General features: G+C 40.4%; 1 protein-coding gene across 1 annotated transcript; it reads right to left on the reverse strand.

Annotated features, from left to right (window-relative positions):
• Positions 1 to 5,124: 5,124 nt before the first annotated feature.
• LOC149146332 (uncharacterized) lies at positions 5,125 to 5,781 on the reverse strand. Its single transcript, XM_089452724.1, has 2 exons — positions 5,748 to 5,781; positions 5,125 to 5,462 (listed from the first exon to the last, which is right to left on the reverse strand). The coding sequence occupies exons 1-2, from the start codon at positions 5,779 to 5,781 to the stop codon at positions 5,125 to 5,127; spliced, it is 372 nt and encodes a 123-aa protein (XP_089308850.1).
• Positions 5,782 to 13,768: the final 7,987 nt, after the last annotated feature.

Here is a 13,768-nt window from a genome sequence, read left to right on the forward strand (position 1 = left end):
TCGCATGCATGAAACTATTTTGCATGAACGGTTTCCCAACCAGCGAACGACCTCACCCACATGCATGTTGATCTATTTGCTAAATCTTCCATTCATGTTTTGCATGCATTGTTTATCACTTCTGCTATTAATTAGTGATGCCATGCATTTCATTGACTTACTTGTTTCCAATTGCTCGTTAGCTAGTCGGTCCAACCTTGGCATAGTCTTTGCCTTCACCAAGGCTGCATTACGCAATCTGGAGAAGGAAATCTCACTTTACTCTCCAGTTTTGTGCATTCTGGCCTAGCACTGCCTCCTGGACTGAATTGCGCATTTTTTGAGGTTAGTGGCTACTTGGCCCAAAATTTTGCACAAGTCTGTCTTTGGACCAATAGTCTTTCCCAGTTGGAATCACGCATTGCGTAATCCCAGTAGCCAACTGCCCAAATGGATTGTGCATTCCGCAGTTCTAGCAGTCAGTTAGTCTCTCAGCAGCCTGGACTATGCCTTGTTCAGTCTTGGCAGTCAGTTAGTCTCTCAGCAGCCTAGACTATGCCTTGTTCAGTCTTGGCAGTTGGTCTCCCAACCTGCCGGTCGAAATTGTGCAACCTTCATGATCATTCACTCAAGTATGTTGCAAGTCATTTCTCATGTTCATTTTGGTTTTCGACTGACAGATTTCTTGCTATGAGTGTTTCCATGTCTCCAGGTATCACAGGGGTTCATCTGCCTCTCAGTAGTATAGGTACAATGGTTTCCAAGAGAGCAGAGACGAAGACACCATTCACAACATGCTTGGGGATGCATCGATCAAGTGTCCATGTGCTTACCGACTCACGAAGACATCAAGTTGTTCACGAACAAGGACATCAAGAAGCAGCATCATAGCAAGCAACATCATGAACAACAACTAAAGTTAGCATACCGAATGTACCGAACACAGCAAATGAAGCGAACAAAGTGAATGCAAAAGGAAGGTTGTTGACAACATAGAAGTAGAGAAAAGTTGCAAGATCAAGGAGATCCATTGATAATGAAAGAAACTTTGGAGACTCGGGCTATGAAGTGACATTGCGACATGAAGATCACACGAAGGCAGAAGATGGAACAAAGAAGGAGTTGCATGTGCTGAAGCAACAACTCAGGAAGAAGATGAAGCTACATAGACAATCCAATGAGTTGCAGCAGGAACAAGAACAACAGTGGGTGCACATGCACTCATGGATGAAATTGTGCTAGTACAAGTTAAGTATCCATCTCAGTAGCTGACACAGAGCAAACATGGTGACTAGTGTTGTTTATCGCATGCAAAGGATCCATTGTCATGCATGTCGATGAGAACATGCATGCAATCCAAACCATTAAACATTCTCACCAAGGCGAAGACAAGAAGAAAGTCCAACTGGGGATGAACATGGACTTCGGCAAGTTGATACGCATGACGACCAACACACACTTGAAGATTAGTACGAACACTATGAATCAGTGTGTTGTGGTTCAACTGTACCCAAGAAGACCATTCACATGTTAGCAGACGAGTTGGATGAAGTGGCTAAACCAATGCATCAGTTGCAATGGAGGCAAGAGTTTGCTTCAGCAAGATGTCACCATGAGGTGCATGCACACCATCACAGATGACCAAGCTTGGAATCAGCTTACCAGCTTCACCATCACAAGCATGTCAAAAAGTTTGTCTCACCATAACGGACTGAGTGTTAGTGATGTCTTGCAAGGCTTGCTCAAGCCATGTTATCTCACATGAGTACATGTGCATTGTAATGTTGAGTTATGTCAAGTGTAAGTTGAGTGTCAACAGTTGGATGTAACGGCCTTAGAGTAGGTGAAAAGTCATGAGGGTAGTTGAACTGTCACAAGGGGGAATGTTAAGGGTCACCCCACCCTTTGCTATAAATAGTCACTCATAAGTCATTGTATAGGCTTTTGGTCAGCCAAGATTCTACTAACACTATCTTGAAGAAGGCTTGGACAATATTGTAACACGCCTTGGCTTCTCTACTGCACAGATCTAGTACATCTCTTTGGAGGAGCAGGCAGATATGGCTATAACATTCCACTGATGGGGTTAGCAGGTTTACATGGTGTATTGTATGATTGTGACTTACACTTCTTTATATAATAAAAACCAACACAGTTTCATGCATATGTTGTTATTGTAGTTGGACTGCTTTGGTTGCCTTAATGATATATGTTGTTTAACTTACGTACTTGTATATGAACTGATTTGTATCTAATTATATGAATCTTGTTGTTAATGTGTTGTATATGTTGTTAATGCTGTCACCGTCCCCGTTGACTGCTCTGTCGGACATTAGACAGATGTTTCTCTGAACCTTGTTATATCAACTGTCACACTTGTCTCGGACAGATCCGTGAGTGTTGTTTGTGTTATCTTACCTTGTATGTTGTGATTGCCTCATTTGTGTCGACTGATCTTCTGGAAGATGTGCATGTCCTTTATGTTGTGTGTTCCTAGACGAGTTGGGACTGATCTCTTTCAACCTGGAACTCACATTCACCTTCTTCTCCCTTTGAAGTGTTGGAACCTGTCATGCTCATTCCTTGACTCATTGCATCAGTCACACCCTTGCTACTAACAGAGTTATCTTACTTGCCTTTGTGTGACATCGCGGTCAATGCATTACCTTACAACCCACTGCTAGGACTCCTACACCAAACAGTTTGAGGTCTAATTGGGACTTATTACTGAGGATATCGCCTTGACATGTCGGCAGGTCCAACACTGTCAACATGGTCATACCCCTTCCCTTCTGGACAACGCTTTCTCTAGCCTGCAAAAATAATTCTAAAAACTCTAGCAGCAGAGCCTTTGGTGAAAACCAATTCTGTCCCTGCTGTGTTAACCCACTGACTTCTGTAATGGCCTCTTCTATGACAAGAATTTTGAATCCTCTGAATCGCTAGAAATTCTCGTCCAAATTCAGTGTGAATTCTACTGTGATCCCTTCATCGAACCCCTGCAATCTGTTGAAATAAATGTCCCATCATGCTTTTGTGATGACCTGCCATACATCTGCATTGCTGCGGACCAGGGTTGTATCCTTGGGTTCATGATGCACAGCCAGTCTACCCATCCTGTAGAGACTGTAACAACACTTAGAACGCAATAGACCATTGGAAGGAGTGACAAAAACCAACTTCTTTGTAATAACAACATGGTAAAAAAAATGAATGAAATGGAACGACGGTAAAACGGTAAGCGATTTCTCGGGAAACGAAGAAAATCATGGCAGATTATGGTGAGTACGGCGAATGGAGTGGTAATTATTCCGCATTAAATTAGAAGGGACTGATTGGTACGTGTTTCAAATCCCAATGCATGTCAATGATTATGTGAAATAATGATGAAGATCGTGGAGCGTACTGTCGGCACAAGGTTTAATGATGGTGATGGATTAATCATTAGTGCGGTTTAATTATGCCATCGTTTAATTATGACGACACCCTCCCCAACTTATAAATACCCGTCCATGGCATGTGAATGTGGTTTCCACAAAACATTTAATTAAATCCATAAAATTCAATGGAGATGTACTTGGCGACCTACCTGAGGGAAGTGACTGTTGGCAGAGTAACGATGGAGTAACAACATCCAACACTTAGAAACTTTTCAGGAGTAGCAACATTGGTGGAGTAACAACATCAACAGAGTAACAACATCGGTGGAGTAATAGCATCCTAGGAGTAACAACACCGAAGGTGTAACAACATCCAAGGAGTAACAACACCCAAGGAGTAATAACATCCAAGGAGTAACATCATCCAAGGAGTAACAACATAGATAGAGTAACAATATCCGAGGAGTAACAACATCCGAGAAGTAACAACACCCAAGGAGTAACAACATCCGAGGAGTAACAACATCCGAGGAGTAACAACATCCGATACTTCGAAAATTTTTCGAGAGTAATAACAACAACGAAGTAACAACACCCCAGGAGCAACAACATCCGATACTTAGAAAATTTTCAGGAGTAACAAAAAGCATTACTTAGAATTTTTTTCAAGAGGATTAGTATTAGTGGAGTGACTGCCCCAATTACTCAGGAAAAATTTGAGCTCCTCAATCATTGTGCCTCAATAGTAGCTCTTGCAAAAAGACAAACAAGTGAGTAGTAACAACATTTTATTTATATATATGTAGTTTTTTTTTTTTAGTTCAAGAGTGCAAAGGAGGTATCTTCTGCACCATCAACCTTCAATCTAGATTTTTCAGAGAGATATTTGATGAAGGCTTCTCTAGAGGCTGGGCAGTGGTAGAGTCTAAGCCGATGTCCATTGACAATAAAAGAATCATGGGAATCATTGATTGTGACCAATATGACAGTCCCATTGTCAAATACCGCATCAACCTCATACGGTCCCAACCATCGTGAGTGAATATTTCCTTTAAAATCATTAAAAAAGGAATCATACAATAATGCAAAATCCCCTCTATGAAACACCTTATTTTAAATAAATTTATCGTGCCATTTTTCTCTCTGCTGCTGTATGGCAGTAGTTTTCTGGACAGCTATTAAACGAATTTCATCAAGATCATTTAGCTATTCTAGCCAGTGTTTCTGGGCTTCTGAGAGGTCCAATCCACTGAGAAGAATGAGTATTTTCCATAAACAAGTTCAAATGGTGAGAATCCTGTCACGTTCCACCATGTTGTTCTATACACCCAAAGAGCTTCTGGAAGTTTTTCAACCCAATCCCGACAATGATTTTCCACGGTCTTGGTGAGGATGTTTTCCAATACTTTGTTTGTGCTCTCCACTTGACCGTTCACCTGAGAATGATATGGGGTTGTTATCCTATGCTTAATCCCATATTTTTCCATAAGCTTTGCTATCACGTGTGACGTGAATTGTGCTCCTCCATATGAAACTATCTCTATGGGAGTACCATATCTAGCAAAAATTTCTTCAACTAAAAAGTCCAAGACAACCTGCTCTGTTGCTTTTGCTACAACCTTGGCTTCTATCCAGTTCGTTACACAATCTGTGTAGACTAAAATGTGGACTTTCTGATGTGAAGGTGGGTTAATGGACCTACAAAATGAATAACCCATCTCTTGAAAGGCTCAAGAACTACTTGTGGCTATAATGGAATTTCATCTTAGCGACCAGGATGGCCCATCCGTTGGCAGCTACCACATCTTCGAACATAGTTTTGTGCATCGCTGAAAGTAGAGGGCCAATAATATCCCATCTGCAACACCTTGTGGCCATTTTGTTTATCCGCAAAATGCCCCCCACAAGGGCCATCATGAACAACTTCCAAAATCTCATAGATGTCACTTTCTGCTACACAACGATGGATCTGCTGATCACCCCCTGTATAAAAGAGATATCCTGCTATCCATGAGTAACGCGCACTATGATGAATGATCCTCTGCTGTTCCCTGTATGAAAAATGTTGCGGTACTTTTCCTATTGCCAGATAGTTAGCAATGTCTGCATACCAAGGGGTATTAGTAGAAATTGCAAACAAGTTTTCATTCGAAAAGATACCTTCTAGAGGTTATCTTTCATTATCAGCGTTTAATATAGACAAAAAATCAACAACTACATTATCTTTGCCTGGTTTATCTATAATGGTGATATCAAATTATTTAATTAGTAACAACCACCTTGTTATACGCCCAAGAGTTACATGTTTATTCATCAAAAACCTGATTGTTGCATGGTTAGTGTGTACAAAAGTAGGATACCCAGTAATATAATGTCGAAATTTATTACCAGCATAGATAACAACCAAGAACTCCTTCTCCATTATCGTATAGTTTAGCTCAGCAAATGTTAAATTCTTGTTGACATAATAGACCGCATATGGCTTCTTATCTTTTTGTTATCCCAGCACCACCCCTACAGCCATTTGAGAGGCATCTGCGTGGATATGAAACGGAAATTCCCAGTTGGGACCACATAAGATTGGAGCTTGGCAGATTAGTTCCTTGATTTTCTCAAAAGCTACTTCACAATCATCTGTCCATAAAAGTTTTGCATCTTTAGTTAACAACGGAAAAAGTGGGAATGCTATCTTGGAAATTTTTTCTATAAAACTCATATAGTAACCAACGCAACTAATGAAACTACGTACCTGAGTTGGTATCTTGGGTACAGGAAAATGCATAATTACCTTTACCTTGGCAGGATCAACTTGTATTCCAGCACCTGAAAGCAAATGTCCCAACACTACTCCCTCTTCTCCCATCATATGACATTTTGTTGTACTCAGAGAAACATGCATTTGTTTACACATTTTAAGGATTTTCTCCAAGTTTTCCAATCCTTCTTCAAATGAACCTCCATATGGCGTGAAATCATCCATATAGATTTCAACATTGTCATCGAGTAAATCAGAAAAAATCCCCAGTATTGCCCTCTGAAAGGTAGCAGGCGCAAATGGAAGGACTCGGTAAGCGAATGTTCCCCAAGGGAATGAAAAGGTGGTTTTGTCTTGATCCTCAGGAGTTATTTGGATTTAGTTATACCTGCTAAAATCGTCCAAGAAAGAGAAAAGCTTTTTCTTGGCTACGGTATCAAGGACTTGTCGATAAATGGTAGAGGAAAATGATATTTCAAGGTTGCTTTATTCATCTCCCTATATCTACACAAATCCTCCATTTACCATTATTTTTAGGAACGATGACCAACGAGGATACCCACTGGTTGTCCTAGATTGGGTAAATAAATACTGCATCCAATAACTTTTGGAGCTCCTCTTTGATGATGTTTTTCAAGGCAGGGTTCATCCTTCTTTGAGGTTGTCTCACGAGTCGACAATCTTCTTTGATGTAAATATGATGAGTACACAAATCGACAGGGATACCTTTCATATCAATATAGTCCCAGGCGAAAGCTTCTTTCTATTATCAAATGATCTTCAGTAGTTGTTTAGTTTGGGCCTGGTGAAATATTTCGGTTGATATTCCATGTCTTCACTGGCTCAATCTCCATGGGTATGCTGTCAGAAAATGTTGTTACAGGAATGTTTTCATTTCTAGTTTCTGATCTAATAGTTTCCTGTGTTTCACAGTTCATGATAGATTCCAAAAGCTGCCAAGTTTGTTTTGGAACAACATGAGGGCTACTAATAAAAGTATTGATAGTATCATCCTCTGTATTATTCTTAAAGCAAAGGGCTTGCCCCATGGTAAGCACTGGCTGGAGTTCTTGATATTCAATTTCGATCCCATCCAAAGACAAAGAGTTCTGTTTTGGCTTTTTCTACGAGCTTGGTTTTGCAGAGGGATACAGAATATGATTTTTCGTGTTTTCCCATTAGAAATTATCATGTTTCCTAACTAGAATCCAATATAGGCATCAACGGTTGCAAGCCAAGGCCATCCTAAAATAAGGGGATGACCACTAGATGGGGACTGCGTATGTAAGACTAAGAGATCAACATGATAGCGCAAAGAATCCACTGAAATCATTATGTCTTCTAATTTCCCTATTGGTCTAATTGTAGATATGTCAGCTAGTTCTAAGACTATAGGGGTAGGTTTAAGATCACGCAATCCCAGTGCAAGCATGGTTTCAAAAGTAATTACATCAATTGTAGCACCCAAATCTACCAGTCCATTCCAAATATCTACCCCATTAATCTGAACTGTTATAATTGGGTTCCCAAGATCCCCATATTTTATAGGCAAAGCCTTTCCCAGCATAATGTCAGATAATCTCCCCATAACATGAATTGTAAGTGGATCTTTTGTTTTTTTCCCAGGTCTCTTAGAACAATATTCTCTGATAGTTTTAGCGTAAATAGGTACATCTTTGTTAGGTCCCTATAATACTAGTGATTCCCCCATTACTATTGTCGTTGTATCCCTTATTGTTATTGTTGTGCCCCTATTGTCCCCATATTGTTATTATTGTGCCCCATAGAATCCCACTATTTTTATTTTTGTGCCTTTATATTATTATTGTTAGGTCGGCTTTGGTTATATTGTGACCCCTTAGACTCCTATATATAGAAAGGAGGTTTTGTCATTTGAATCATCTAAGAATTGCTCATTTGTGTAATGTAAAGGAGGTTCCCCCCTCGAAGAGGCTTATTTATAAGGTGTTGATCTATCTTTTCTATCTTTTTGTGAGTTGGTTTCATAACATTTGGTCTCAGAGCTTTGGATTCTAGGGTTTCGCTGCTCCAAACAAGCCATCATGGCATTTTCACTATAACTTGTTTTCTGCGATGTTTCAGAAGCTAAAAAAAAACCCATTTGAGACACAATCACACTAAAACTCGGTATTGAATTTCAGATATTTTCTCGCTATATTTATGGAGATATTGTTATCACCCCAAGAAACTCTCCTAGGTTGTAGCTCGGAGATGCTCAGGAACATTACAAGTTCAACTTATTGTTGCAAATGGGTGAATGGAAGAGATGATGCTTGTTCAAGCCAGATAGCCACTTCTACTATGCTTAACTCCAGACATGCGTGAACACCCCTAGACTACAAGGCTTTAGACCATCAATTACTCACAATTTAGAGATTGGGTGAATATGGAGAATATTGACCACACCAGCAGATGCACAAGACCTTGTGATGGCTGGCTGCAACCAGTGAAGAGGCCTGCAAATCTAATTCCCTAGTGTACAGAAAGGATGACAACTCTCTGTCACTAAGTGAAAAGAAACCTGAATAACACATTCACTGGTACATGCAAGATTTAAACACAGTGGTAGGATGACAGCTCCTCTAATGCTAAACATCAAGAGTTCAGGAAAACTGCATATCAAGGATAGCCTAGAACAGAATAGAAATGGAAAGTGAGCAATTAACAACAAAAGAAGCTTGTATTAGTTGAAAATGAAGATGAGACGTTGCAAGTATCAAAGTAGTTACAGTCTCCAGAGGTTGAAACTTACATCAAAACAACAACCATCAACCCTGATTAAATCTTGTTTCTTGGTATATATAGAGTTTCATTACAAAGGCACTCGACCATTCTAAGTATGGATGAGTCATAATTGACCACCAACCACATTAACTACTTGATGGAGGGGTCATAATTGACCACCAAGCACTTTGATCTTCTCGGGTGCTCTGCTATCCTCTCAGGAGGCTGTAGCATCCTTATCCATTAAGTCCCATAACTGCTAAATGCAGCTACTTACTCATACTCGGTCCTTTTCCTCTTTGGCCATACTGCTTGTTGAATGTGGTTGTCGAGGAGGAAATGTGCCTGGTATTGAAAACTGGTCACCTTTGTCCTTCGAGTGCACGGAGCGGGTAGGGATGTGGACTGCATGGCGAACATACGGGTTGGATAAAGGATGAGGATCAACCGTCAGATTGAGCGGATGAACGATGGATATGGCTTGGTGGGGATCATCGGGAAAAGTGGGGCAGAATGAACGTAGGTCGTTGGATCTCGTGCGGATGGATCCAACGGCTATCAGATAGAGGAGACGCGTGGGAGTTAACGAGCGAGAATGTGGGACGGGTGGTAAGTGGTATTGTCCGCACCACTGTTGATCGTTTGGCAGTAAACGTACATTGGTGTGCGATCCCACTCAGCGTGTGATGCGTGGCAAAGGAGAAGCGGGAAAACCACCCTTCCATCGTGCGTTAACACCCTAAGACTTTGTGGTCACGGGGAGAGCGGACGCTGTCTGATTATGGCGGAGATGATCGGATGGTGGGGAATCAATCAAGAAGGTTTTTCATTGGATGTGACGGGTGACTGTTGGATTGGGGTGCGACAATCAATGGAAGCGATGGCGGGTGAAGAGTTTGTGAAGGCACATAGTCATATGGGTGTGGGTTTTATGGGGTTTTGGGGTTTTAACGCCCGAGGCTTAAGGAAAGAGTTTTATGTGATTTTTTAACAAAAGCATGGGTAAAGGAGATGAAAGGGAAATGAGCGAGGTAATGCAGAAAGGTGAGGATAACAATTTCAGGTCTTTTTGGGCACGACCAAGGGCCAAGTTGGCCTCCAGCTTTAGAAAATCCTAATTATATAGTAGAGATAACACTGGCTCCTTTTGGGGATGAGATCCTCCCTGTGAGGTCTCAAGAACTGTAGATCATTGCCTTTTCTGTGAAAACCAAATTAGCAAAATTTCCTATATTTCCATTGGGCATGGAGTCTAACTGAGCCTACACTAAAACTGATAAGATAACATATTTACAAATTTAAGGTCGAAGACCCTAAATAACATAAATTTTCAAAATTCGGCCATTAACTGGGCCATCAAAAACTGTCTTCCCTTCCACACTTTGCAGTATGAAAGTATTGTTTCCTTGGGTCTGAGAAATGATAAAAGGCCCTGTCCAAAAGGCATCAAACTTCCCATGGTTTCCTTTCTTCTCTTTTAGTGCATCCCACTTCAGAACCAAATCTCCAACCTGAAATTATCTATCTTCGCCCTTCTGTTAAAAGATTCCTTGATCTTCTTCTGATGTGCTGCATACTTTTCAACCAACTGTTCTCTGATTTGATGTACCTCTGCTAAATCAAAGATCCTTTTTGCCATGTCTTCTTCTTCACTCTGCTCTTCTTGAAAGAATTTTGCCACAGGGAGGGTTAACTAATTTGGGAATATAGCCTCAGTGCCATATACCAGCTTGAATGGGGAATTCCCTGTGGATTTCTTGGTGGTTACTTTCTGAGCCCACAGTGCATATTTGAGCTTAGAATCCCAATTCTTCTTGCTTCCCTCCAACAACTTCTTCGTTATCCTTATCAGGCTCTTGTTGGAAGATTCTGCTAAACCATTGCCTTGAGGGTAATATGAAGTGGAATGAACCAGCGTAATGCCCATTGAGTCACACATGCCCACCAATTATTTTGCCCTGAAGGCTGCTGCATTGTCTGTGATCAATTTATGTGGACAACCAAATCTGGTGAAGATATTCTCTGTCAAGAACCTCATGACCACATGGTGATCAGATTTTTTGGTAGGGATTGCTTCAATCCATTTAGTGAAGTAATCAGTGACTACTAAGATCCATTTGTGCTGACCACTGGAATGTGGATTAATTTCTCCAATGAAATCCAAGCCCCACTACTGGAAAGGACCCCTAGCATGTATGGGTTTTAAGGGCAGGGACTTCAATTTCTGCTTCCCTTCAAATCTTTGGCACCTGTCACAAGATTTAACAAATGAAAAGACATCAGAAAACAAGGAGGGCCAATAGTATCTAGCTCTGAGAATCTTGTGGGCTGTAGTTTTCCAATAATGATGCCCTCCACACATGCTGGAATGAAACTGCTGCATGACTTCAATGGATTGTTCTTTGTCCAGACACCTTACCAGAATTCCAGAGGGATCCCTCTAGTAAAGCAGATTTTCGTGAATGCAATATTTGGCTGCTCTAAGTTTAACAGTTCTAGCTTGGCTTGAACTAAGGCCTGGAGGAATTTCTAACTTCAACAAAAATTGAGCTATTGCAGAATACAAATCACAAGAAGCTAACTTTTTGGCCAATGTCTGATTTTTCCCTAGTTTAGCTGTTTCTTCTTTTGTCTGACCATTCTCTAGAATCGTGCTCATGAGATTTATGTCTAGTGTTTTGCAATTTTATTCTGCCATCAGTTTGGCAAGGCCCTGACCTCTGACCAGTTTGGTGGGCTTCAATTCTATGTTAAATTCAATAAGTTCTGCAATCCATTTAGATCTTCTTCCATCAACATCAGGCTGCGTTAGAACATCTTTTATTGAAGCGGAGGGTACATATGCAATTATCTTGGAATGAATAATGTAAATTCTGAAAGCTTTCAAAGATTTGATAAGAGCATATGCCTGTTTTTCAATGATATCATACTTCAGCTCAGCATCCCTTAATGTTTTGCTGAAAAATGCCACTGGATGCTCTGAACCTTCTTCATCTGCTTGCAATAAAACTGCTGCAAGGGTGTCTTCAGAGGAAAATGAAAATATATGGAACTCCTTGCTGTAATATGGACTTCTTAAAGTGGGAGCTTCCATAATAGCTTTCTTAATGGACTCAAAGGATCTTCTTGCTGCATCAATCCATTTGATCTCCGACCCCTTTCTCAACATGGAGGTAATATGCTTTACAAGTTCTGCAAAATTTGGGATAAACCTCCTTACAAAATTTATCTTGCCCAGAAAGGACTGAATGTCTTTCTTTGATCTTGGGACAGACAAGGTCTATATTGCTCTTACTCTTTCTGGGTCAATTTTGACACCTGCAACAGAAACAACATGTCCTAACAACTTTCCCTCTTATAAAGCAAACTGTGACTTTTTAGGATTGACTGAAATCCCAAATCTTTTGCACTTCAGGAACACCCTTTTCAAATGCTGCAAATGGTCATGATGGCTGCTGGAGTACACTATTACATCGTCTAGGTAGATCAGGAAAAACTTATCCTTCTATCCCACAAATTCTATATCCATAGCTCTATGAAAGGTGGCTCAACATTCATCAACCCAAAAGGCATCTTGGAATACATAAAAGTGCCCCAAGGAGTGGTGAATGTAGTCTTTTCTTGGTCATCTGGATGTACGCAACCTGATTATACCCTGAAAATCCATCTAGGAAAGACATTACTTTGGCCCCTGAGACCTTCTGCAACAAATGCTCCATCTTGGGTAGAGGATAATTGTCTTTTTTAGAACATTTGTTTAAGTTTCTGAAATCAATGCAGAGCCTGATTTCTCCACTTTTCTTCCTCACCACTACCAAATTGGCTACCCATTTTGAATATCTAAGAGGGACTATGATTTTGGTAGCCAGTAACTTCTTGATTTCTTTTTCAATTAGAGGAAGGAGCAAAGTATTTATTGGTCTCAACTTCTGCTTGAAAGGAATGGTGTCTTTCTCTAAAGGGATTTTATGCTAGATGATCTTTTTGTCATATGTTTTTAGGTCACTATACTCCCAGGCAAAAACATCAGTAAATTGTTTCATTAAACTGTAGTACTCAGAACTCTGGGCAGCAAACAAATGGGTGGATAGATTTATATATCTTGGTTGTCGTGGACTCCCTATATTATGCTTATAGACTGCAGATTGGTCTTCATTTTGGGAAACCTTATAAGGCACATCATTTTGGTCAAACAACCTTTCTAATGGAACCAGACCCTTAGGTATATGATTGTTGGGAAGTTGGACAATGCTATCTTTACCAATTCTGTTTCTAAGTTGGGACTGGGGGTTTTCTTCCAAGGCTTCATTCTCTTGGTCAATTTGCATTTCAGAAAATTCATCAATGACTTGTAGAAACCTATTCACTTCATCATAATCTTCAAAAACTTTCCAATGCTGGACGTTATCAGGCAAGGATGGTCTGTATTTCATCTGAACTTCATAAACTAGCCTGGGAGGCATGGGAGGAATAAACATGCTAGCAGACACAACAAGGGAATCGACAAGCTAATTTTTTACTCTAGGGATGTATGAGATACAAAAATTATCAAAAGAATCTTTGAGTCTCCATACCTCATCTCTGTATGCTTTTAGCCTTGGGTGCTTTGCTTGGAATTTTTTATTCATTTGTTGAATGATAAGATCAACATCCCAAAACACCTTTATGTTCCTGATTCCTCTGCCTTTAGCTGCATTGAGATCCAATATCAGAGCTTCATACTCTGCTATATTGTTTGTGACTTGGAAAGCCAGCTTAAAAGACAGATGTGTGCTTTCTTATTTTGGAGATATCAGCACCATCCCTGCTCTTGCAGTCTCCCTCGAACATGCTCCATCAAAGAACATCTCCCAAACTAGACTTCCTTGCTCTCCCTCGGCCTGGACTACTAGTTTCTTGATCTGCATTG

The sequence above is a fragment of the Pinus tabuliformis genome, chromosome X (genome assembly GCF_031772625.1).
Source record: "Pinus tabuliformis cultivar Carrire ecotype Pingquan chromosome X, CPIR1, whole genome shotgun sequence".
Lineage (NCBI taxonomy): Eukaryota > Viridiplantae > Streptophyta > Pinopsida > Pinales > Pinaceae > Pinus > Pinus tabuliformis.

What these genes read in the sequence shown, in the direction of transcription:
- LOC149146332 (XM_089452724.1), bottom strand. Translation starts at nt 5,781, where the DNA reads ATGGAGAAGGAGTTCTTGGTTGTTATCTATGCTG. An exon ending in CTTGGTTGTTATCTATGCTG is followed by an intron (nt 5,463 to 5,747) that starts GTAATAAATTTC and finishes CTTGGTATGCAG; the next exon opens with ACATTGCTAACTATCTGGCA.